We start from the raw sequence: 26490 nt of genomic DNA, 5'->3' as shown, positions 1-26490 counted from the left end.
TATTTAAAATTTATTTGGGATGGGGGTTGGGTTGATAGTGGTGGGTGGGGTGGGCAATGGTATGTGAGATGAACATTAAGAGGTCATAGGCTAAGGCCCATGTGAAGTCAAAAACCCTTTTCACTTGAGATCTTGTGTTTCTAAACCCACATGCAAAGAGGGAGTATGGTCCCACAGTCCCATGATACGTTATGGTAAGATATACAATCACTTTGAAGCTTCCCTCATCCCACAGATAAAAAGCTTGGAGTCCAGAAGGCTAGTCCATTGCCAGAAGACTGGTTTAAAAGGGCACGACTCTAGAATCTACAACACCAAGCACCTTTTTACAATGGATCCTGTTAAATGAAGAACCATTTTCCAGCTTGAGCTCAAGTATGCAAATTTGAGTAGAGTTTTGGGTAGAGCTGAATTGCTGCTCCTAAGAAAGCATTCTCCCTGGAGTTGTGGGCCTGGACAGCAATGGAGTGGGGTGGGGAAAGAAGTGGTCTGAGAGACCCAGACTGCCTGCCATGAGCTTCACCACCACCCAGTCCTTCAGCGAACCTGAAAATGATGGCTGGGTACCAACTGTTAGTGGGACCTGGAGAAAAGATGTAGTTTCAAGTCCAGATTAATTTCAGAAACAGGTGCATATGCTGTTTTGATTCCTGGGTCAGTGCTCTTTCACATTATAATGTGGTTTTGTAGATATACAAAGGACTTCCTAGTGGCCAGGGATTTCTACCTTGAAGGGCAGCACTGAGCCCAGAGCCCAGAGCTAGGAGCTGTCTAAACAGGAAAATCAATTCTGGAATCCATTGGCCCCTGCTTCAGCACTAATTCTTTCTTTAACTTCTCAGTCTGGTTTACTCAATTACTTTTACTACCGTCCAATCAGAAAACCACTATTAGTATTATTCAAATGCAGATCAGATCTGCCTCTAAATCTAGGAAGTGAGTATAAATTCCAGCCAAGATGTTCAAAGAAGCCAGTAACATTAAAATACTAAAAACACTGAACATCTAGTCCTCCTGGGCCTCTGAATCAAACCTCTTTGATCTTGGGACGGCATTCACTTGCCTGTGATGGTTATTACTCAAAGGGCTGGCTGCATCCCAGAGTTCCATCCTCAAAAACCACTTGGGGCCTAATGCTTTACCTGTCACTGTCTTAAAATTCTTAATAATTTTAGCTTTGAATTTGTGTTTTATGAGAGAAGTCCACTGGGACAACGGGGGAAGAAGTGGAGGATTAGAGCCTCGGGGCACATGTGGTCCTTCCTCCTTTGGATAGTCTCTATGCTATCCTGCCTGCTTCCCTGCCCCTGCTTAGTGACCTCTGCCATCTACCCTGGCCTGGGTCAGGACACAGCTCCGGAAGAGCAGGGGTCAAGCCCATACCCTGTGCACTGAGCCAGGGCCTAGGCCCTGTGCCTGGGAGTCTATACTCACCCCACACATATCCTCATGCCTGAAGGAGCTAGACATTAATTAGCAGATATATATATATATATACTAGAGGCCCAGTGCATGAAAATTCATGCACTGGAGGGGGGGGTCCCTCAGCTCGGCCTGCCCCCTCTCAGTCAGGGAGCCCTCAGGGGCGGGAGGCAACCCGGTGATCAGGGGAAGGCGACACCCCATCACACCTCTGCTGCTGCCACTGCCGGCAGTGCAAGCCTCAGCTGGCGCTGGTTACCTGAGCCTCGGGCAGACCTGGGCAGCTGGGCAGCCGCCATCTGAGGCTTGCCTGCGCCTCGGACCGGCCCTGGGCAGCTGGGGGGCCGAGGGGACTGGGGGACTCCGGAGGCAGGTATCTGCCACCCTGGTGGGGCTAATAGGACTGGGCACCGCCATCTTTTAGGGTGGGACAGTCAATTAGCATATTCCCTCCTTATTGGCTGTGGGTGCTGCCATCTTTGAGGGCAGGGCAGTCAATTAGCATATTCCCTCCTTATTGGCTGTGGGCGCTGCCATTTTTGAGGGCAGGGCAGTCAATTAGCATATTCCCTCTTTATTAGATAGGATATATGATCAAACAAAACAAAAAACACCATGAATAGTCAAGAAAAAGCTTTATCCTGCTTTTTGAACAGGGAGCCCAAATTTTCATTTTGCACTGGGCCTTCTAGATGATAAAGCTGGCCCTGATTAGATACCTTATCTAGACATCATGAGCCAATATTATTTTTAGATTCTTAACTAAATAACCACAATACATGTGGAATAATGTATCTGATTTTACTAAAAGTATTATTTGGTATCAAGAACTCTTAATATTAAACACATAATCAGATATTTTCAATAGTTCAACAGAAGGAAAACAAGCTCTATATTATTCTTGCCAGCAGGTGTCATTAACAATAGAAAGTCTGGACCTGTTGATGTGACCTGACAGTTTGATGTATGAAATGGAAAAGTAATGGAAATTTTTTTTTTCACCGAGGCAGCCAGGAAAAAAAAAAAAATTACTTATTTCTCCACAGTAAAAATATTATTCCTTTATATTTTCTATCACATTGGGAAAGTTTTTAAAAATCTCGTTACTTCTTTCCTCTGTTGGTGTTTGCTCATAAGTAACTACAGTGTTTTCCAGGACCTACCTGGCACTGTGTTAAAGCAGCCAGTGACGGCAGAGGGATCCAGAGGACGTGTAAGATGTGGGTTTTTATTTCTATGCACAGTGTTTCTATGTCACAGCTTAGTATCTTTCTTACCTTGAGTTTGGCCAAAAGAAGTTCATGATCATGAAGGAGTTTTTTGGTTTCATCTTGACTGCTACCAATTTCTAAAATATTGGGCTGTGACTCAGCAAGCTGAAGTTGTACCCATTTGCCGCACTAAAAATAAAAATGAAATGAAAAGCACTTTTAGTTCCTCTTGTTCTTTCCCCTTCACCCTTCTCCTTTTTCTGTTAAGTTTCCAGTTATACTATGAACACTTTATTCTTTCCACAGAGATGGGCCTTAATAAATTGAAATATAGCAGGTCTAATATAAATCCATGCCTTACCTTTTCTTTTTTTAATTCTTAAGATAAATGATTTTCTCTTGGCACACTGTATTTAAATTTAACATTCCCAAATGAGGAACACATACAATAGATTATATATTATTGAATATTAAAAATTACAAAAAAATTCACATAACTGTACATTCTCTCACTCACAAAAGTACTTTCCATAGAAATAGTGATATTCCACTTGGGCAAGTAGAATGCAAACTTCACCACAAGGGGAAGGTTTTGTAAATGCAATTTTGGCTGATCAGTGTCCTTACATTGACCTTACTGGTTTAACCAGAAAGACTAAGCAGCAGATGAAACAACTGATTTGCATCTTATTTCAAAGTTAAAACATAATATTTTCCAACTTTGGTGTTGGGTACTCAATAAAGTATGTAGGAAAATGTCAATCAAATCAGACACATGTGACAACTGCCATTTGAAAGCAGCTGACTTTTTTTCCACACTCAGGACTCTCTTGCTGCTCTAAGTACAACTTCTCATTGCAGTTCCTGAGGAATTGTTTCTCTAAGGAGCAACAACTGATTAAGCAACAGGTACCATGAGCAGGTACATGCCTGTGGATAGGTGAACTGCTGAAGAGAAATGAGAAAAACGCATGTCTATTCTAAGGTAATTAGTGCTCTGAGACCGTGTGGAAACAAGTCTATACACACTGAGTGGCCAGATTATTATGATCTCTGAACGAATAATAATCTGGCCACTCAGTGTATATATATATATGTATATTAGAGGTCCGGTGCATGAATTCGTGCATGGGTGGGGTCCGGCCAGCCTGGCCAGGGGGAGGGAACATGGGTGGTTGGCCGGCCTGCCTGCTGGTCGAACTCCTGGTCAAGGGGACAATTTGCATATTAGCCTTTTATTATATAGGATATACACTGAGTGGCCAGATTATTATGCGTTCAGAGATCATAATAATCTGGCCACTCAGTGTAGATCAGATGTAGGCACTTCTTTCCTTTAAGATGGACTTTGCACTTTGAATAAGTTGGGGTTCGTTTTATATGAGATGGCAGTGAGCTTAAGGAGCTGAGGAGGGGAGACGAACAAATGTTCTTAGAAACACAGTTTGGTTAAATTAAGAATTTCCAGCGTGATTTTAGAGATTTTTTTTTCTTACTGTCAATCTACTTCTGATTCTCCTATAATTTATTCCATGTGTATTATTCCTTATCCTGTTCTAAGAAATAGTTCATATTTGAGGGAATGTTAACTTTCCTTTAAACAGTGAGTATGCCTCTTTTCCTTCATTGCTGAAATTTGCAGATACTCAAATCATCACAAAATCACATGCAAATTATCAATTTCTGCTACTTTTGCTTCAGGCTTTTTTCCACGTCCACGCATTGCCTTAGAAGAGACGAGAGGGCGAGGGGACCGGCAGAGGTCCTGCTTATGTGGGGCCAAGTCTCCGCAGCCCAGGAAACAGCCCAGCCAGGACACGCGGCCTTCGTGCCCCAGAGCCCATCCTTCTGCTCAATGTCAAGTGCTGCTTTCCTGCTATCACTTCCACATGAACATAAAATTCACAGAATTCAGTGAAATGAACCAGGCCTTGCCATGCATCCATGCACTAACGAAAGGCCAGAAAGTCACTCGATGGAGCCTGACGGGGTCTGGAAAGTAACCGGCTGGTAAGCGCCAGCTTGTCTGCCCGATTCCCTTCATTAAACACTGAATTCCTTGGGTGGTGAATTGTCTAGATCCAAGCATAATGCTTCATAGGGTTCTGCAGGCCATTTTCATAGGAAAGAAGGTCACAGTTACCGTCTTCAACCTAAAGATGTGCTATCATCTTTGCAAATGGACAGATGGCTTGGCATAAAACATAAGCCCCCAGTGGCTTCAACTTCCTGCTGTCAAGAGCCAATCTGACACATGCCCTTTGCACCTTCCCTGGCAGCGTCTCCATTCCCTCAGCAATGTGACAAGGATTTACCCGTGCCTTTACCGTGTCACCACCAGAGCTAAGGAGGGCACGAGTCAGAGCCCCTTGTTAGATGTTCTCTGAGTCCCCTCCTGCCCGAAACAATGCCACCCCCTATCTGCTGGGCTCTCCCCTTCCCTCCTCCAGCACACCCCCTCTCAAAAATCACCCGTGTTTCATAGGCCCGCTTGCCTCTTCAGCCTGGCAAACATGAATTTGTAATCACCCACGCCTTGCCTTTAAAAAAACAGACTGAAAATAGACGGTTTGTTTTGTTTTTCACCAAGCTGCTGTCCATGTTTCCTCACTAACTGAAAGAGAAACTGTAGTCACTGGCTGAAGCTTAATAGAGGTTTCTCTTCGCTGCCGCTTTAAGAAAGCAGTAAGATGTGCTTGCTGGGTTATCTCCTATATGCTGTGTACTGCTGATTGTGTGGAATGTTCTTCGGGATTATCAACACACAGCCAGATGCCCACGGCCACACGGAAAAAAGAAAGTTGTCAGCTTACCTTTACGACAGCGATAACGATTTTAGAGTCCCCAGCCTGCACAGCCACTGAGCTGACTGTGGTGGTAGAAAACTCCACTTCAGGGCTTCCTGGGCTGGACATGGTCCTGGAGATGCCGCTTACACTCCGGGCAGCCTTTGTACAGATGTGCGTCTGCTGGTCATTTCAGAAGGCAACCACCGGGGTTACTTGGATTCATTCAGGGGAAGAGCTCAGCTCCCACTGATTGCTCGGCCAGAAGCAAAGAACAGGAGGTTAAAAATAGACAACCCCATTGAGTTTATCACGAGAGAGAGAGAGAGAGAGAGAGAGAGAGAAAGAGAGAGAGAGAGGAGAACGGGAGAGAATCGCCACACCCCTAGTATGGTAACACTAAGCGCCTGTTATTTTTGCCATTATCTTAAATGTAGAGGGCAGTTTCTAGCTCCTTCCTATCAGCTGATGTTTGATAGCAAATGGAAAAAAAAAAAAAGTTACATCCTGACAACCCAAGTTAGTTTTGCCATTGAATCTGTCTAGTTATAGTGGACTTTGAAACCAGCTAGTCATTGACTAGAATATCAACTTTTCAAGACTTTTGAAGACTCTTTTAGGCAAAAAAAAAAAAAAAAAGCGCTTCTAAAATGTACTTTAAAAATAAGTTTTGGTATTTGTTTTGGGATTAAGCAAGCCATAAAACTGCTTGAAATATATCTTTTTAGATTAATCTACTTTTCTAAAACTTACTGCCTTTTGTCAAATAAAGTTTATTTGGGATAGTTACATTTTCTCATAGCTTCAGATGTGTTAGGAACATTTAAAAAATATTTCAATGAGCACTTATCAGTAGACACCTACCATCTCAGGATTTATTTGTGACTACTGTACTCCACTGAACAGCACTTTTAAACTCAGCACAAATACTAAGAAGTAATACACTTTGCTGTTACTTTTTAATTGCAGCAAGAATATTTTTGTTTAATTAAAGTTTAACACTATGTATATTTTTCTACAATGAAATAAAAAATAATACTGTACTTCAGGTTTTATTTTTATTCTCCCTCCACTGCCTGTGCAGGAAAATTATAGACAGCTTCGAATCAGAGCCCAAGACTGGCAGATTAATCCTATTGCTAGAAACTCAGTGTGTGTCACAAGTTGCCGGTGGTATTAAACAGCAGCTGTTGGACCCCTTGTCAAAGAACAGCTGAAAATAACACTGATGTGTGGGTTAGAGGTCAGTTACAAACACATCAGAGATACTGACTCCACCGGAGCCATCGGAAACCTCTGGGACAAAGCCAGAACGGAGGAGATAGCTATAAACAGAGTTAAAGGAGTCCACTCGCCATTTAAACCCTTAACTCGGTTTGAAAGCACGTTCAGGTTCAGGGCCAATGCTCAGAAGACTGAGAGAGCACCACTGCTTTGTTTTGCTAAGGTTCACAATAATATTATGGAGTTAAGGGGGGAAAGTGTTCTTACATATGTTTCGGTGTTCAGCAATCGTTTTTGTTTCCCAGAGCACGTCAAGGCTGTTCCAGTTTTGTAGCCATGACCCAGGGCCCTGCTCTCAGCATCTGCCTGCTGCTCCAGCGAGAGGAAATCAGGCCTTGGACTCCCTGAATGCTCCCTGATGCCACGAAGGGAGCATTTGGAGCAAGCTGAGACCAGATGCCAAGACACCATGGTGCAGAAAAGATTGCCAATGGTATCATTTTATAGGAGGGATGGAGAACCTGCAGGGAAACAACCTGACCTCTCTGTTGAGGCTGCCTCCACGTTGCTGGCAAGCACCTTCTGCTTGAGCAAATCGTTGGTCCAAACAAACCAAAGCAAACTGAATGAAACTAGTTTTCAGCTAATTGCCCTCAAGAGAAAAACCAAGAGTTGACGACTGTGCCACACCCTAAACTAAAATGCCCAAAGCGGCATTGCTTAAGTCACTGTGTACATTGCCAATCAGAAGAGCAAACAGTGACCCACACCCAAAACACACAGTGTTCTTTCACCCAAAGTTAATCCTATTGTTAGAAACTCAGTATGTATCGTAAGTTGCATAAAGGCCCTCGGGAGGCAAAGGGAACTTGGCAGAGAGCTGCAAAGAGCACGGCTAGGAAAAGAGTGGTTATGTCCACAAAGCCCCACTTAAGGTGGATGATTGTGTCAAAGGCGTGGAGGGCAGCGTGGAATGTGTGGACTTGCAGGAGTGTTTTTTTAAATCCTCATCCTAGGACATGTTCACTGATTTTTAGAGAGCGGGGAAGAGAGAGAGAAACATCAACCAGGACCATGACGGGGAATTGAACCTGCAAACTTTGGGTGTGCAGAACAACACTCCACCAGTTGAGCCACACAGGCCAGGGCTTGAATCACTTTTTTTCTCCCCTTCCCTTGCTTTCTATTTTTATCCTCTTCAGCGTTTTAGTCCCCCCCGCACCCGCTTCCTGGAGTTCTGTTGATGAGACCTCTCCATCCACATCAAACTCATGTAGAACCTTGGCCTATGTTCTTTATCTGGCATAATACTTAACTATAAATTACATTATTAACTCTGGTAACCAATTTGGAGAATAGTTAGTATAAAATATATTATTCTAAAGAAATCAGTACACAATAGATGTTTCTTTAAAGCTTTTTAAGTTAGTTTGTTTATACTCTGCCTCCTCCCCCATCATCATTTAAAAAAAAAAAAAAGCTTCAGAAAACAAAACAAAACAGAAAACCTTATAGGCGGTCTCATATCCTTTGAAGTTTATAGAGGATCTTGCAGAGGATATTATGCCTTCTCTGATTATCCCTCTGGGAAATGCCTGCTTTTATACCCACTGAATGTTAGTGAAATATCCTCCATGGGGAATCAAAAAGCTATAAATGGATTCTGTTGAGTTGCAAATAGCACTTTTTTGCCTCATTTTTTTTATTGTGGCAAAATACACAAAACAAAAAATTTACCATCTTAACTATTTTTAAGTGTATGGCTCAGCAATGTTAAAAACACTCATAACACTGTTGCAATCATCACCAACATCCATCTCCATAAATCTTAATCTTGTAAAACTGAAACTTTATACTATGAAACAGTAATTCTCCATTGCTCCCTCTCCCAAATTTCTGTCAACCACCATTCGACTTTCTGTCTCTATGATTTTGACTACTCTAAGTATTTCATATAAGTGGAATCACACAGTATGTATCTTTTTGCAACTTGCTTATTTCACTCACTATAATGTCCTCATGATTCATCCATGTTGTAATATATGTCCAAATTTCTTTCCTTTTCAAGGCTGAATAATATCCCATTGTATGTATGTACATATATATGTATATATATGTATATGTATATATGTGTGCTTTGTAATCCTTGCAGACCACCTCACAGGGTTATTGTAGAGATTAAAAGAGTTTCTTCCTTCACATAGAGTGCTTAGAGGAGGACCCCGCATTTAGCAAGGGCTATATTTGGAGTATGGTACTAGGCGCAGAATTTGTGCTTATAAATATTGGGTGGCTGATTGAATCATATTAGTCATACAGAAAAAAATACAGTTTTAGTACAACTCATCCATTCAGGATTTATTTATGCAACTAACAGTTAATTGAACATTTGCTACATACTGGGCACTTACACATTAGTACAGCAGTGAGTAAAACAGGTCCCTACCCTTGAAAGGTGACAATTCCAATGAGAAAAGACACGCCACAAACAAAGAAATAAATAACCAAGATAAAAATCCACTGTAATAACAGCTAAGGGAAAAACAACTTGTGGTGGTTTAAGTAGATGGAATCACAAAAGGTTACATTCAGAATTTGCCAGAGAAATCAGGGAGTGCTTTCAGGGTATCTATTGGAATACAGGGGCTAACAGGCATAATAAACTAAGAATGATTATAAAACAATAACAACAATAAATTACACAATATGGCAAAGGCAATGGGTTAGGGGCTCTGAAGTTAGACTGACTTAACCTCTTTGTGCCTCAGTTTCTTTATTGCAAATTGTGGATAATGGGAATACCAACATTACATAGGGTTCCTGCGAGGATTAAGTAAGATAGTATTTGTAAAACACTTAAAATAATGCCTGGCATACAAGTGATGTTCTGATAGTTAAATATTATTATTTATTAGATAACAAATCTATTAAGGGATTTCCTAAAACTAATAATATCAAAATATTTGAAATACAATTTTAAAGTTAAGTTGATCTAAAACATGGTGGGCTACTTAAATGGATTAAATATATTAGAAAGACATAAAATACTAGAGAGGAAATAATCGCATTACCAGAGAGGAAATAATCTCACAATAATCAGATGGTACAAACATCTCTGGGAGTCATCATTTTCTTCTAGAGTACCATCTTTACCATTCACTTTAGCCAAAATGTTCCCTAACTCATTCTTTATATCTTGTAACATTCCTCCTGGCACCTCTCTGATCTTAGTAAAGACATTCATTTGCCTGTGAAGGGTCATTACCCTTGTGGAATACAAGCATTCTCAGTTGCCATCTGTCAGTCAACCGAAGCTGTTTTTCCTCTTAAAACAGCCCATTCTAGCCAACAACTTATTTCCATTGCAGGTATTCGTTTGTCCATTCATCAAGTATGATTAAATACCTACTAAGTGTCAGACACCGTTCTAGATGCCAGGCACACATCAATAAACAAAACAAAGTTTATCCACTGATGGAGCTTGTTTTATGGTAGCAGAAACATAACCAATTAGAAGACAAATATATATAACTATGTCAGGATGCAATAAGTGTTATGAAAAAAAATAATGCAGGGCAAGAGAGTAAGTAAACAAGGGAAGAAGGATACTATTTTAGGAAGGAGTCAGGAAAGGTCTTCAGAATAGATGAGATTTGAGTAAAGATCAGGATTAAGTTGAAAAGAACAAGATACAGCAATATCTCAGGGAAGAACATTCCAAGTGGCTGGGGCATGCTGTTATATTTTTAAAGTATTCAGGAGGTCGATGTGGCTGGAGCTAAGTGAGGACTGAGAGAAGAGAGAACACTGATAGAACATGAGTCTGAGGTGATCCTGGCTAGGGCCTTCTAGGGGCCTCTACATCCTGAATTGCTTGGGATAACCATGGTTTACACCTGTTGTCCTGGTGTAATTACTCTTAAGGCCTCTTTCACTGGCAAAATAGTCCAATTTGAATGATAAATTAGGTGGTAACCCTGTTCTTAAGCCAAAGTAAGGACTCTGGATTTCATTCTGAGTTAGATAGGTCATCATTGCATAGTCATCATATAAGAATGACATCATTTGACTTAATGTTATTAAAGAAACTCTTTGTGGAGAAGAGACTGCAGGAGTCAAGAATGAAAGCAGGAATGCCATCACACCCAAACCACAAATGCCAACACAATGCTTCATTGGAATGTTTCTTTATGGACACTTAGACTTTACTTAAGAAGAATAACATATCCAAAATACCATGACTCCTTGTAAAGTTTTCATCTCATAGATTTCCTTATAAACATGTTTAATGACAAAAATCCTTAGCTTCCCTATAAAATCTGGGAGAATAATTTTTTAAAAATTTATATACCCAGCAAACTTCCCTTCTATAAGTGGTAAAGAAAACAAAAACAAAACTTGGGCAAGTTCAAAGAATACTTAGCTTGGTTAAAGATCAAAGATGGCTGGATTTATTATAATTTTAAGCAGTGGTTTACCAAAAATGATATGTGAAATTACATCAATATTTGTTCAATTATTACCAACATCTTTTCTTGAAGGTTCTCTATTTAGAGTAATGTATGATTTGGAAAACATAAAATATATGTGTAGAGTTTAGTTAAAATAAATAGCAAACATGGCATTTACTGATTGGGGAAAAGTTCTTTCTGAATGGGAGAACTATATATTAACTTTAAGCTGGAATATATATTTTTTTAAATCACTGAAAAGCTTTCATGTACAAAGGCTATTTTTAACATTTTAATTCACAAGACTTCGTACCTGTGTTGAGCTTAGGCTCCAACATAGCAGGGTTCTCTTGGTGATATAACTCCTCTCGACATTATGAAGTGTCCTGAGAGTTACCCTTAAGAAGACAGGGCCATTCTATGAGAAGACAGGAATCTTAGTTAAGTTGACTTTGGAAAATTACATTTTCTTTCTTTTTCTTTAGTGTTGCTCCACTCCAGTTGAGGCTGAGAATTTCCATCCCAGAGTAGTCCCCAGGGAGGGCTCTGGAGCAGCAGTAGTTCCAGCGCCTGGGAAGCCAGCAGTGACACTGAGGTTGAGCTGTCACTTCTCCAAGCAGCTACAATTTTTGTCAAGGAATAAAAATTAGTATGAAACTCAAGGACATAAACTTTGGATATGCTATACAGGACAGTAGTACCCATGAATTCTAAGTTAAATAAAGGTGTGTGTTTTTAACATAAAGAAATTAATATATATGTACTAGAGGCCCGGTGCACGAAATTTGTGCACGGGCGGGGGGGGGTGTCCCTCAGCCCAGCCTGCACCCTCTCTAATCTGGGACCCCTTGAGGGATGGTCAACTGCCCGTTTATTCCCAATCCCACCAGGGATGCCCAACTGCCAGTGGGATCAGGCCTAAACAGGCAGTCGGACATCCCTCTCAAAATCCAGGACTGCTGACTCCCAACCACTCGCCTACCTGCCTGCCTGATTGCCCCTAACTGCCTCTGCCTGCCAGCCTGATCACCCCCTAATGACTCCACTGCCAGCCTGATGGACACCTAACTGCTCCCCTGCTGGCCCGATTGCCCCTAACTGCCCTCCCCTACAGGCCTTGTCCCTCCCAACTGCCCTCCCCTGCCGGCCTGGTCACCCCCAACTGCCCTCCCCTACAGGCCTGGTCGCCTCTATCTGCCCGCCCCTACAGACCTGGGTACCCCCCAACTGCCCTCCCCTGCTTGGCTGGTCTCCCCACAACTTCCCTCCCCTGCAGGCCTTGTCACCCCTAACTGCCCTCCCCTGCAGGCCTGATTGCCCCCAACTGCCCTCCCCTGCCAACCTGGGTCCCCCCGGCTGCCCTCCCCTGCAGGCCTTCTTGTGGCAGCCATCTTGTGTCCACATGGGGGTGGCCATCTTTGACATGAGGGCAGCCATGCATATTACCCTTTTATTAGATAGGATATATTTGTATAATAACATACATATACATGTAGATTCATGTTATCCTATCTAATAAAAGAGTAATATGCAAATTGACCATCACTCCAACACAAGATGGCCGCCACCATGTGGTCAAAGATGGCTGCCCCCATGTGGACACAAGATGACCACCACAAGATGGCTGGCAGGGGAGGGCAGTTAGGGGTGACCAGGCTGGCAGAGGAGGGCAGTTGGAGGGGAATAGGCCTGCAGGGGAGGGCAGTTGGCGGTGACCAGGCCTGCAGGGGAGGGCATTTGGGGGACCAGGCCTGCAGGGGAGGGCAGTTAGGGGCAATCGGGCTGGCAGGGGAGCAGTTAGGCATCGATCAGGCTGGCAGGGGAGTGGTTAGGGGGTAATCAGGCTGGCAGGCAGAAGTGGTTATGGGCAATCAGGCAGGCAGGCAGGCGAGTGGTTGGGAGCCAGCCTAAACAGGCAGTCGAATATCCCTCAAGGGGTCCCAGATTGGAGAGGGTACAGGCTGGGCTGAGGGACACACACCCCCGTGCATGAATTTCGTGCACCGGGCCTCTAATATATAATAAGGCTCTTTTAAGTAGTGCTATCATGCACTTTCTCAGTTGTTTGAGGGTGATGTTTCATTATTTACTGACAGTTTATTGGCATTGGTTTAACAACAAAGCCATGTTTTAACAGAATTCAACTGTAGATTATAGTTTTTAAAACTTAACCGAGCTTCTAAAAATTTACTGTCTAGGTTTTGAAATCCATGTCGTCATTTCAAGTAAGAATGCCTCATACTAGTGCCCACACAGAAGTCCCTTTCTTCGGGAATCTTCCTTTTTGTTAATACATCACTCACCCAAGTCATAGAATCCACCTGAAAGACAATGATTGCTGGGAATGTCCGGAAGGATAAAAGAAGTTACTAACACCTGCAGGAAAAAAGATATTCATATACTAGGGCTTTCAGGAAAAACAGGAAACAAGATGAGAGAAACTCACAGAAACCTGGAAATAAAAAATGGAAACAAAAGTAGCAGGTCATTTGTGCCCCACCCTACACAGCTCACACCACCATAAGCAAACTGGTTTCCTGTCACAAACCCACCCTCATAAAGGAAGGGCTTCAAAAGCGGTCCATTTATTTTGTTTAGATTCCACTCTGGCATGTCCCTGCCCTAAGCTACGGCTAGCCCGGTGAGCTGATAGCCTCGCTCCAAATGTTTGCTGAACTCCCTCTGAGCACAGGCCCTGATTTTATCAGCACCATCCTCACCAAATCCCTTCAGATTTATCAAACGTGTAAACACTTAATCTGGTTGGGCTCTCAGCAGCTTTGTACTGTAGTCAGGGGAGGACTATTATTGCTGTCATCTGAGTTGGAGAACTGAGACCACAGAAATTAAGTGGCTTATTCAAGTTCATGAAGCAAGGGAGTCAAGAACCCAGTCACTTCCCTCTTGGTCTCTTGCTCCAGTGTCACGGGGAGTAAGTTCCTCCAGCCTAATGTTAGATCAAAATTTATACAGATGTCTGTGCACACCTGTCACGCAGCTAGTCCACAGGGTTGAGCACTTGCTGGACCAAGCTCGCCGAATCAGGACGCTACACCAAGCACCCTTATGAGGCCACAGCAGACATACAAAACCCATTGTTGTTCTGTTTTCTCCACTAGAAAACTAAGGAAAAAATACACGTGAAACACTCTGACAAGAAAATGTATAACATGGGAAATATACCAAGCTAAAATGTCCTGGAAATGGGAAGAACCCTCTTAAAGAATTTCCCCAATCAAGGTGAGCAATCATAATACAGAAGTTTTATGCATGGGTATAAATCAACATTACAATAAAACTGCTTTGGGTTGTCATCGCTCTTCTTCCTATTTCTTGTTTTGGTAAAATAAAAGCACATTATTAAGGATTTATCACATAAAAGAATGGAAATCAGTCCTTCCAGCAACATTCCCTATAGGATTGTTTAGTGATTTGTATAGCCATGTGTATGAATTATACCTTGATATTTGTTTTTCCTATACTTTAAACGTGTGATGAAAGCATCTGCCATTCAAATAACTGTTTATAATCTATTTTATGTAATTTTAATTTCTCAGATTTCTAATTCTATTTTCATAATTTCCCCATCCTTTACACAGGTAAGTTTAAATATAAATAATTAAAATAAGATTTGTGATTTTTTTTGGATTTTTAATTTCCATATATCTCACTGGTAAATTTAAGAAAAAAAATTCTAGGGGGAAAGGAAATAGCTATATTTAACATTCATTTTGAAATCTCACAGTATGTTGGATATTTAATCTATATTTTCCATTTCATTAAATTGCCAATAGTATATCATGGCCTGAATTGTGTTGTACTATTAAATAGGTTTTTGAAGGTATTTGGGGAAAATATTTAAATTTCTATGGAGATGTTTGAGGATACTTTGAGGTAGCAAAACTTTAGACTTAAAATATTAGTATTCCTAATTTTTGTCAGCCTTATCTATATATATTATAGGCTAAGTGACCCACTGTATGTCCAACCGACTGACCAACAGGTACATATGACACACACTGGCAATTTAAAAATAAACATTGACTCACACATGCATGATACATATGAAGCTCTCGCTGGCGCCAATAGCACACGTTTTAATTTTATAATACTATATTATATATACTATTTTGACATGTAATTTTTTGCAGTGATGTAATTACCGCACGAATATTTCTTCTAATTAATTTCCTTTCAATGTGCACGAATCTGTGCACTGCACCACTAATTGAGATATAATTGACATATACCGCTATGTAAGTTTAAGGTGTGTGTGTTGATTTAATGCACTCAGATATTGTAAAATGATGACCACTGTAGCATTGGCTGGCACCTCTATCACATCACACAATGACCACTTATTTTTTGCAGTGAGAATATTTAAGATCTACTTTTAGAAACTTTCAAGTATATAATACAGTATTGTTAACTATTATTACTGAAAGGGTTAAAGAGAATAAAACAGGGGCAGAGAAAACTTATTGTGCTTCACAAATATCTTGCAGAAAGCTTGCAGCCTTGAGCTCAGCATATCCTAGATAACCACTAGACATCTGGCGCCGGGAGGAACCAAGAACAGACGGGACCTGTCAGTCAAGCTCTGTACCTCAGCAGAACTGCTTAGAACCAGCAGAAGCTAATAAAAATGAGATATCACCTCACACCTGCCAGATTGACTATCATCAGAAAGACAAAAGATAAATGCCTCTCCCTTCAGTCACCGCTGGTTCTCTTTTTGGACTCAGTCCACCTGCACCCAGGTGCCTGAAATAAAAGTTCTTTTGACACATTATGGCCTCATGTCATAGGTGCGTGACCCCACCCACTCCAAACCTTTCAATTACTATGTTGTGCGTTAGATCCCAGAATTGATATTCTAACAGGAAATTTGTATGCTTTGAGCAACCAGCATCTCCCCATTGCCCCAATCTCCCAGCCCCTGGTAACCACCTTTCTATTCTCTGTTTCTATAAGTTTGGCTTTTTGCAGATTTCACATATAAGAGATATCATATTTGTCTTTCTCTGATTTATTTCATTTAGCAATAAATATGGGAGTGCAGATATGTCTTGCAGATCCTGTTTTCTTTTCCTTTGGATATATACCTAAAATGTGAAGGCTGGATCATTTGGTAGTTCTATTTTTAATTTTTTGATGAATCACCATATTGTTTTCCATAGTGGCTACATCAATTTACATTCCCAGCCACAGTGCACAAGGATTCCCTTTTCTCTACATCCTTGCCAACATTTATCTTTTGTCTTTCTGATGATTGTCAATCTGGCAGGTGTGAGGTGATATCTCATTGTGGTTTTTATTTGCATTTCCCTGATGATTAGTGATGTTGAGCATCTTTTCATGTACCTGTTAACCATTTGAACGTCTTCTTTGGAAAAAATGCCTATCGATTCTTCTGCCTATTTTTTAATGAGTTGTATGAGTTTTTATATATTTAGATATTAACTGCTTACCAGATATAAGTTTTGCAAATATTTTCTCATTGCCTTTTCATTTGTTATTTCTTTTGCTGGACAGAAGCCTTTTGTTTGATGTAGTCCTACTTTTTGATTTTTGCTTTCACTGCTTGTGCTTTTGGTGCCATATTAAAAAAACGTTGCCAAAAACCAATGTCAAAGAGCTTTTCCTCTAAACATCTTCTAGTTTTACAGTTTCAGATCTTCTGTTTAAGTTTTTAGTCCATGATGAGTTCCTTTTTGTGAGTGGTGTAAGATAAGGATCCCGTTTCATTTTTCTGCCTATGGTTATCGTTTTCCCAGCACCATTTATTAAAGAGACTACCATCTTCCCAATGAGTCTTCTTAGCCATGTATTATTTGACCATACACTTGGCTGTTTATTTCTGAGATCTCAATTACATTCCATTGGTCTATGTGTCTATTTTTATGACAGTACCATACTGTTCTGCTTACTACAGCTTTGTATTAGTTTTATATCAGGAAGTATGATGCCTCGGTCTTTGTCCTTTCTCAGGAATGCTTTGGCTATTTGAGGTCTTTGGGGGTTATACAAATTTTAGGATTTTTAAAGTTTTTTGTGAAAAATGCCATTGGGATTTTGATAGGGATTACATTAAATCTATAGATGATTTAGGGTTGTATGAACATTTTAACAATATTATTTCTTCTGATCTATGAACTCGGGATATCTTTCCATTTGTTTGTGTCTTCTTCAATTTCATTTAACAAAGTCTTATCGTTTTCAGTGTACTGATCTTTCACTTCCTTGGTTAAATTTATTCCCATGTTTTATTATTGTTGATATTGTGAAATTGTTTTACTTGCTTTTCAGTTATTTTATTGGTGTATAAAAACACACTTACTTCTGCAGGCTGATTTAATATCCTGCAACTTTACTAAATTTGTTGATTAGTTATAACAGTTTTTTGGTTGGTAGGATTTTCTCTATATAAGATCATATAATCTACCAAGACAGACAATTTTACTTCGTTCTTTCTGACTTGGATACCTTTCTTTATCTTGAAAGGATGAAGAAAGTGATTGCTCTGGTTAGGATTCCAGTATGACGTTGAGTAAGATAAGAGTGATTAGAGTACTGGTAGACATCCTTGTCATGTTCCTGATCTTAGAGGAAGAGCTTTCATCTTCCACCATTGAGTATGATGTTAGCTGTGGGCTTATCATATATGGTCTTTATTATGTTGAGGTGTGTTTCTTCTAAATTTGTTGAGTTTTTATCATGAAAGGATGTTTGTTGTATTTTGTCAAGTAACTTTTCTGTACCTGTTAAGATGATCATGATTTTACCTATAACTCTATTAATATGGTGTATATGGTGTATCCCATTTATTGATTTGTGTGTGTTGAACCATCCTTGCATCCAAGAGATAAATCCTGCTTGACTAGGATGTATGAACCTTTTACTGTGGTATTAAATTTGGTTTGCTAACATTTTGTTATTCATCAAGGATATTGGTCTATGGGTTTCTTTTCTTATAGTGTTCTTATCTGACTGTGCTATCAAAGTAATGCTAGCCTTGTAAAATGAATTTGGAAATACTCTCTCCTCTTTAATTTTTTGGAAGAGTTTGAGAAGGACTGGTATTAATTCCTCTTAAATGTTTAGCAGTATTTTCAAGTGACAACATCTGGTCCTGTATTTTTCCTTGTTGGGAGGTTTTTGATTACTGATTCAGTCTCCTTGTTATTGAACTGTTTGAATTTTCTATTTCTTCATCATTCAGTCTTGGTAGGTTGTCTCTAGGCATTTATCTATTTATTCTAGGTTATCCAGTTTGGTGGCATGTAATTGTTCATAATTGTCTTTATAATCCCTTCTACTTCTGTGGTATCTGTTGTATCCTTTCATTTCTGATTTTAAGCCTGTCTTTTTTTCTTAGTCAAGTTAAAGGTTTGTCTGTTTTATCTTTTTTCAGAAAACCCATTTTATTGACCTTTTCTATTGTTTTTCTGATCTCTATTTCATTTATTTCTGCTCTGATCTTTGCTTTTTCTTTCTTAACATTGGCATAGTTTTTCCTTTTTCTAGTTCTTTGAGGTATAAAATTAGGTAGTTTGAGATCATTTTTCTTAATCAAGGCATTTATCTCTATAAACGTCTCTCTTAAAACTGCTTTTGCAGCCCAGCCGGTGTGGCTCGGTGATCTAGTGTCAACGTAGATCACAGTCTGATTCCCGGTCAGGACACATGGCCGGGTTGTGGGCTCAATCCCAAGTAGGGGGCTTGCAGGAGGCAGCCAATCAATGATTCTCTCACATCATTATCTCTATCCCTCTCTCCTCTCTGAAATAAATAAAAACAAATTTTTTAAAAAAAAGCTGCTCTTGCAGCATCCTATAGATTTTGGTATGTTGTGTTTCCATTGTCATTAGTTTTAGGGTATTTTTTTTAAATTTCCCTTTGATTTCTTCTTTGACTCATTGGTTGTTCAGGAGATTCTTCTTCCTACTTTTGGAATCACGTTTGCCGACCTCAGTTGGTAGGTACATGGACAGAATGGGAGGTTAATTTGGCTATATCACCAATCACCATAGATCACAGATAGATTTGGCTAAGTGGAGCCAAACAGGCCAGGTCAAACAGGTTGTAGAACATATAAACAAATAATATGGTTAAACAATTTGAGTTACTACTGCAATGTGATACTCCCTCACCATTGGCATCCACAGACTGATTAGGCTTGGGTAACATGGCTGAAGCAAAGGGACATTTCAATCAAACCCAATGGTAGAATCACTCATTTCTTTAAAACAAAACAAAACAAAACAAAAAACCTTGAGATCAAGGAACTGGAAGGGAGCTCTTTGGTTCAGAATGTACATTCAGGATATAAATAGTATTTTATTTAAAACCAGTCCTCAGAATTACATCTCCTACTTTTGGATTTGCAAATTTTGTAGATGCAAATAGTCAGACCAACTCATGGAGAATTGCAAAGTCTCTTTCTGTGCCCTCTCTGTTCCCTCCTGCTCTCCTCTGCCAGGATGTACACCACCTGCCATGGGCCCCTTGCCTCACTACCACTCACTCCATGGCTTACCTGGTTGTTAAGCAGTCCCCATTAGGGGGCTGTGTTATAATCTGTGCTAGCTGACAGGGAGTTGAAGTATGACCCCTTCTAGATGGGGAGTCTTTACAAGATTAAAGTTTTTACATTTGGAATGTGGGCCCTCAAAAAGCAAACTTATAGTCTTGTCTACTCTCTGTTCTCTTATCATTATGCTTGTAGCCCTTAAGGAAAAAACCCTAAAAGGTAGAAGGCTTGCTAATTTCCAAATTCTGGAAATTCTAAATTCATTGTAGCCATTCTGGAGCTGCTATTATTTATAGCATAATATGACTAATTCTGTTATTTTAAACATAGCTAATTTTGTTCTAATATGCTTTCCCTGCCCCAAATACACATTGACTTTCTAGGTCTTAAAAATGAACTTATTGGTAAGAACAAACAAAATTTACCCACTACCCATTAATTGAGAAACTAATAATTTCTGACAATGTAGGATTTAGTGAAAGCCCTGGATTTCTGTGCCAAGCCTGATGGAGGTTGTTGGAAACAAAGCCTGAGAGAGAGGGTATTTAACCTCTCTTCTAAAACTCCAGATTATCTCAAAATAAAGAAGTTACATTTTAGTTTAATTAAAGATTTTAGAAAATGTTGGTAAAAATTTAGTTTTACAAAAAAGCAATGTGGATAAATGCAGAATTCATTAGGTTATGTTAAAGAAACCAGTATGACTTAATTCTCCCTAGACTTTATGAACAATCTTTATTAACAGAAAACAAACTTATTATCCAAAGTGATAACACTATCAAATAAATACATATAAAAATCTGCTGCCATTACTATAATTTTAACATTTTATTGCATTTACAATGTATAGAACATTATAAGGATTTACAGTAGAGGCAAAATATCCCAGCCCTTAAAAGTTGAATAGGAAAGACTGGATGAACCATACATAAATATCTTTGAACATGAGCATTGGGAACATAATTATGATGATGATTTTATAGGCATATACAAATAACTGCTTTACATAATAGAACAGGAGAGAGGGTAAAACAATGGATAAGTCATTAGGGTGTGAAATAACTGTAGCTGGGTGGTATTGAATAAAAAGACAACACTGAAAATAGGATTTGTAAATGCTAAAACGCCCTGCAAAAACATAGCTATCCCCTATGCACAACCGTGAGGTAGAATTCTTCCCAGCCAGTTTTCGGGTTTCTTGACTGCCATTTGGGGGTCCAGATGGTTCTCTCTCACATTGCTGTACCCGGGACTGACTAATATACATGTTTTTTTATTACCCATTCTGCTCCCATTAAACAGAAATAATATTTTCTGTTCAATTACAAATTTTATTTTACCTAATGAAGATGGGTGGCAAAAGCTAGCAGCATAAACAAATCAGTATTGTTTCTTCTCGCTAACATATCACCATACTTGGGTAAATGCTTTAATCTCTCCAAGAGTGAAACTGATGCTAAAAAAAAAATTCCAGGTACAGGAACCCCTTGGGATTGTTTTGGGCAGACAGGTCTTTGCTTCCCTCAAAAACACCAACTGCAAAACCGTGAACAATGTCAATTCTATCTGAAAACAACTTCTAGTATTTCAAATATGGATCATAAAAAGTTTATACACCTTTCTACACATCCAAAAACATAGTGAAAATCCAACACACAGTACAACCACATTGGGAAAAGATATGGCCGTTTCTTTTTAAACTACCCAATGACACAGAAATTCTAATCCTACGTATGCACCCAAGAGAAATGAAAACTTGTGTTCACATTAGACTTATGTTAACAATGTCTTAGCAGCTTTATTTATAACTGCCACTACTGGAGACAGCCCTGGTATTCATTCATAAATAGGAAAATAGATAAATGCACTATTGTCATTCAATGGAATACTATTCAGCAATAAAACTGAAATGAACTACCAATACACCAAACAACATGGATAAATCTCTCAAACATGGTACTTCTAGAAAGAGTACATGCTGTGTGATTCTATTTACACAAAGATCTAGAACAAACAAATTTGGTTTGTGATAGAAAAAGAACAGTGGTGCCTTTGTGGAGTGGGGTGGAAAGGGCCATGTGTGAATTTTCTGATAACATTTTGATAGCACTGTATTGCATTTGCCAAAACTCACTAGATGCACACTTAAGATTTATGCATTTTGTCGTGTCCTAATTTTACATAAGAAAGCATAAGCAAATGTTGAACTCATGTCTGCAATTTATAAACATTTTGATAGCACTGTATTGCATTTGCCAAAACTCACTGGATGCACACTTATGATTTATGCATTTCGTCGTGTCCTAATTTTACATAAGAAAGCATAAGCAAATGTTGAACTCATGTCTGCAATTTATAATGCATCAAAAGGTGACCTGATGAATTAGATGGATGTGACAATACAAACATAATTAATGTGAACTAGCATCTAAATGGTGAATACACTATAAAATTTTAACTTTTATGTTTGAAATTTTTTATAATAAATTGTTGGTGAAAAAATCCAGGGCACAAGCTTCCCAAATAATGCTGCTGAGAATTTCATTACTGATCCCATGTTAATATAACCATTAAATTCTTCCAATCAGTGTCAATTTAGAAACTTAACAGCATGTGAAAGTGTGAAAGGACATTCCAGAATGTGAGGTGAGTAATGAGTACTCAAATATATGCTGGTTCAAAAACTATATATATATATATATATATATATATATATATATATATATATATATATATATTTACATTCTCAATATATATATATATATATAATTACATTCTAAGCAAATTTGTTCGCTGTGTAGACTAACATAAGAACTAAGATGAAGAAACATTCTCCAGAGAAAAGTCAAGCTTAGAAATTGTTTTTACCATGATTTCTGAACTAAAAAAGAACCAAGGTAATTATTAGAAAAGACGTGTAGACCCAAAACATGATGTGAGGCTTGGTCTTAGTGAACAGGCCTCTATGTTCTGAGTGAAAGGACATCTGAATCATCCTCCTGTCTCTCTGAGGGACACCCTAGAGAGATGGCATTTTACTTGTAAATACTTCTAAGGTGCCTCTTTCAGATTCACTAAGAATGGGTTCAGACTTCAATAGCCTTTTTTCAGAAATAGTTTTTCACAGGCCTGACTAAAAATCCATTAACAACACTATTCTTACCTCGAAGTTTGTAACTACTTTTAGTTAACTGCTAAGAATTCCTGTATCATTATATACAGGTATTATATGTACTGCTCCATAAGTGTCCTCTAACAAAACTAATCTTGACTATGTAATATTAGTTATGTTACAGCATCATATCTGTGAACTTTCTTCATTCTTAAACATTCCATTATGCTATCTCACAGAGGACCCCCTTCGTTCTATCAATCTCTGTTACAGCCTTTTTCTATTGTTACCACTGCTAAAGTTTATCAAGCTTTCTCTTCTCTAACCATAACAGAACTAAGGGTGGTCTCAAGTCATGTTTTTTACCTCATTATTGGGATACTTAATAAATATAAATATATTAACAGGTCTGTGCTCTGGTTGTTTCTATAGATTGGTGCTGGCTCAGTAGGATCCACTCCAGGTATGATTTTCTTTTACTTATTAATGGAATTGTGTCATGTCCTGTCAACTTCAAAGCAGGTGATACTCTCCACCTGTCTTGCATCTGCTGATCTACCACCCTGCCATAAAAAGAGTTAATCTGTCAGATTTAAAAGTCTTGTTATTTAACGATGAGCTCATCCACCCTTAGTATTTTCAGTAAGCAATTCTGAATGTCAGGGAAATAGAGCTTAGGGAAGTGAGCATAAACAATGTGCTATTTCCACATGACCCTATGCTTGTCATCTGAGGCAAGAGCAGAATTAAAGAATGCCCTACTTTCTATTCTGAAAAGATAATTATACTAATAATAATTTCCATTTTGGGTAACATTTTAGTTTTCAAAATACTTTTTAAAACATGATTGTATTTCACTCTTGTTATTATTTGACATGATGACTGTAATTTACAGATCCAGGGAAGAAATTTAGTGGTTTTTACCAAGGTCAGTAAATGGCAAAGCTAGATTTTTAAGTCAAGTAGTCAAACTCAACTCTTTGCATTATATTCACTCTAATTATTACTTAGCGTTTATGATCTTGCCATCATTTATACTCCTTAGCAAAAACTACTTTCCAGTAGCACATACTGAAGTCAAATGTCATGTTAAATCTGTACTTCATTTTGCCTTATCAAGGTATTTGTTAACCCTACAGAAGAGTACTTCCACTCCCAACTGAAGCTTTTTATTTTTAGAACTGAAAGTTAAAACTGGTAAGCTTGCTAATTAGGTTAACTGTGTTCAGCTATGTTATAGCCCACCTTTTTAATCCTAGAGAAATTTCCCTTTGGGGAGGGTTTAAGCAAAGATATCCCAATCATGTTAATATTGTCATTGATGATATATACTGATGTTAATTTCCTGTACCGTTTTTTGTTTTTAATCCTCACCTGAGGATATTTTTCCACTAATGTCTAGAGAGAGTGGAAGGGAGGGAGGAGGGGGAGAGAAAAGAAAAACATTGATGTGAGAGAGAAACATCGATTGGTTGCCTCCAGGGCCAGGGATCGAGCCTGCAACCGTATATGCCCTTGACCAGAAATTGAACCCGAGACCCTTTTGTCCGATGGCCAACACTACCCACTGAGAAAACTGGCTAGGGCTGTACCATTTTTAATAGGTTCAAGATATGGAGGAGTTTAACAACCACAATACACAATAATATCTATCCAATCTCTCTGGCAAGGAACTTACTAAAATGTAGTTAAGAACTCTGAATTTTCTCCAAAAGTAGACTGTATAGTGAGATTGGTTCGGCTAATCTCACAATCATGCCATTGGTTACAATGGGTTTACATCAGAAAGTATGGTTTGCTCAACACTACCAGAAAATTGTCACATTCATATTAAGCAGTATGCCACTAACTAAATAATAAACTAAATAGCACACCTTATGTCAACTGATCAGGTGGTGAAAAAAACAACAAACACATAATCCTAGGTAATATTTGGCAACACTTGCCAATTTAAAAATGCCTATAAAGTGAGCAATGAATCCTAAACCTAAAATCAACATCCTAGCTGGCAGGCTGAACAGTTTCATTTGTGTCACCAATGTCACCCTAGCAGAATAAGGTCATCAACGATGAGGACTGGGAACAAAACCAATTTTATCTGAGATGAAATTAATCATCTTTGCATTACAGCACTGCTAGGTTAGACATCCTACCTAATAAAAGAGTAATATGCAAATTGACCCTAACTCTGCTACACCCACCAGCCACGCCCACCAGCCAATCAGAGTGAGTATGCAAATTAACCCAACCAAGATGGCTACAGCCATGGAGAAAGTAGGAAGGAGGCTTGGGTTTCCAAGGCGATAGAAGAAGCCAAGCTTTCCATCTTCCCTGGCTGGCCTAAGCCTCCATTCAAGGCTACAAAGTTTCAATTATAGAAGGTAAACAAATCCAAACAGAAATGGCTGCCAGACGGAGGCTTGGCTCCGCTCCAGGATACAAAGTTTCAATTGTAGAAGGTAAATAAATTCCAGATACCAGGGCCTCCGCTTGGGTCGCCAGGGGGCGTGGCTGGCCTGCAAACCACCACAGGCCCCTCACTCAGGCCGCCCTATGCCCCAAGGGAACCCCCACCCTGATCTGGGACACCCTTCAGGGCAAACCAGCTGGCCCCCACCCGTGCCAGGCCTCTATCCTATCTAATAAAAGAGTAATATGCAGGTTGACAATCACTCCAACACACAATATAGCTGCCCCCATGTGGTCAAAGATCCTGCCTCCATGTGGACACAAGATGGCCACCACAAGATGGCCAGCAGGGGAGGGCAGTTGGGAGGCACCAGGCCTGCAAGAGAGGGCAGTTTTAGGGACCAGGCCTGCAAGGGAGGGCAGTTGAAGGCAATCAACCCTGCAGGGGAGGGCAGTTAGGGGTGACCAGGCTGGCAGAGGAGGGAAGTTGGGGGCAAACAGGCTGGCAGGGGAGCAGTTAGACATCAATCAGGCTGGCAGAGGAGTGGTTAGGGGGTGATCAGGCTGGCAGGCAGAAGCGGTTAGGGGCAATCAGGAAGGCAGGCAGGCAAGCAGTTGGGAGCCAGCAATCCTGGATTGTGAGAGGGATCCCAGATTGGAGAGGGTGCAGGCTGGGCTGAGGGACAACCCCCCCGCCCCCCTGCACGAATTTTGTGCACCGGGCCTCTAGTGTGTAAATAAGTGCCCAAACTACCAATACTGAATTTACACAGGAGCAAATAAATACATGGTAAGAAGGAAAAGCAAATCCCCCAAATCAAACCAAACCAAACCAAACCAAAACTAGCCCAATTAAGTCCCTGAGATGGGCTAAAGTAATGGAAAGTTGTAGCATATACCAATTAGAAACAATGGTTCTTTCTCCATTTGCCAGCCAATGCTAATTTATTACATACAAAAAGTTTGTGATTTCAAAGACTGCAGTTACTTCCTTCACATGTACCCTAAATGAACTATGAAAAAAATCACATTAGGGCATTGTTGGGTTTTCATTCATAACAGTATGGGTATATACAGATTGATATATAGAAAGTAGCAGCAAATTTACAAATGAAGAGCAACAATATTTATTATGTTATAAGCATATTCAGCTTCATCTGAAATATTCAAATTACAAATAACATTTATATATGCTGCCTTACTTTACTTTTGCTGTAGTCAGGATAGCTTAAGGCATATAAAAATTAACTCATTTGATAAGCAGGTGAGTTGAGAGTAGAAGTGGGAGTCTCATTAATTAAAATCCAGTCCGTTTCTAGCAGTCTTAATAAAAACATTCAAA

The 26490-nt window shown here is 39.6% G+C and overlaps 1 protein-coding gene across 4 annotated transcripts in view; it reads right to left on the bottom strand.

Annotated features, from left to right (window-relative positions):
• CCDC141 (coiled-coil domain containing 141) overlaps positions 1–5928 on the bottom strand; it is a 177033-nt gene extending 171105 nt beyond the window's left edge. For all 4 annotated transcript variants that reach the window (XM_079782191.1, XM_079782193.1, XM_079782192.1 and 1 more), the window contains exons 1-2: positions 5447–5928; positions 2700–2822 (exon numbers count right to left, since the gene is read on the bottom strand). In XM_079782191.1, the coding sequence (XP_079638317.1) occupies positions 2700–2822; positions 5447–5548 (225 nt within the window). In that variant the 5' untranslated portion in view covers positions 5549–5928. The remainder of the gene's footprint in view (positions 1–2699; positions 2823–5446) is intronic.
• Between the last annotated feature and the right edge of the window lie 20562 nt (positions 5929–26490).

Source organism: Cnephaeus nilssonii (assembly GCF_951640355.1).
Source record: "Cnephaeus nilssonii genome assembly, chromosome: 10".
Lineage (NCBI taxonomy): Eukaryota > Metazoa > Chordata > Mammalia > Chiroptera > Vespertilionidae > Cnephaeus > Cnephaeus nilssonii.
The sequence above is the reverse complement of the archived record's forward strand: the minus strand, read 5'-3'. Positions and strand labels throughout refer to the sequence as shown.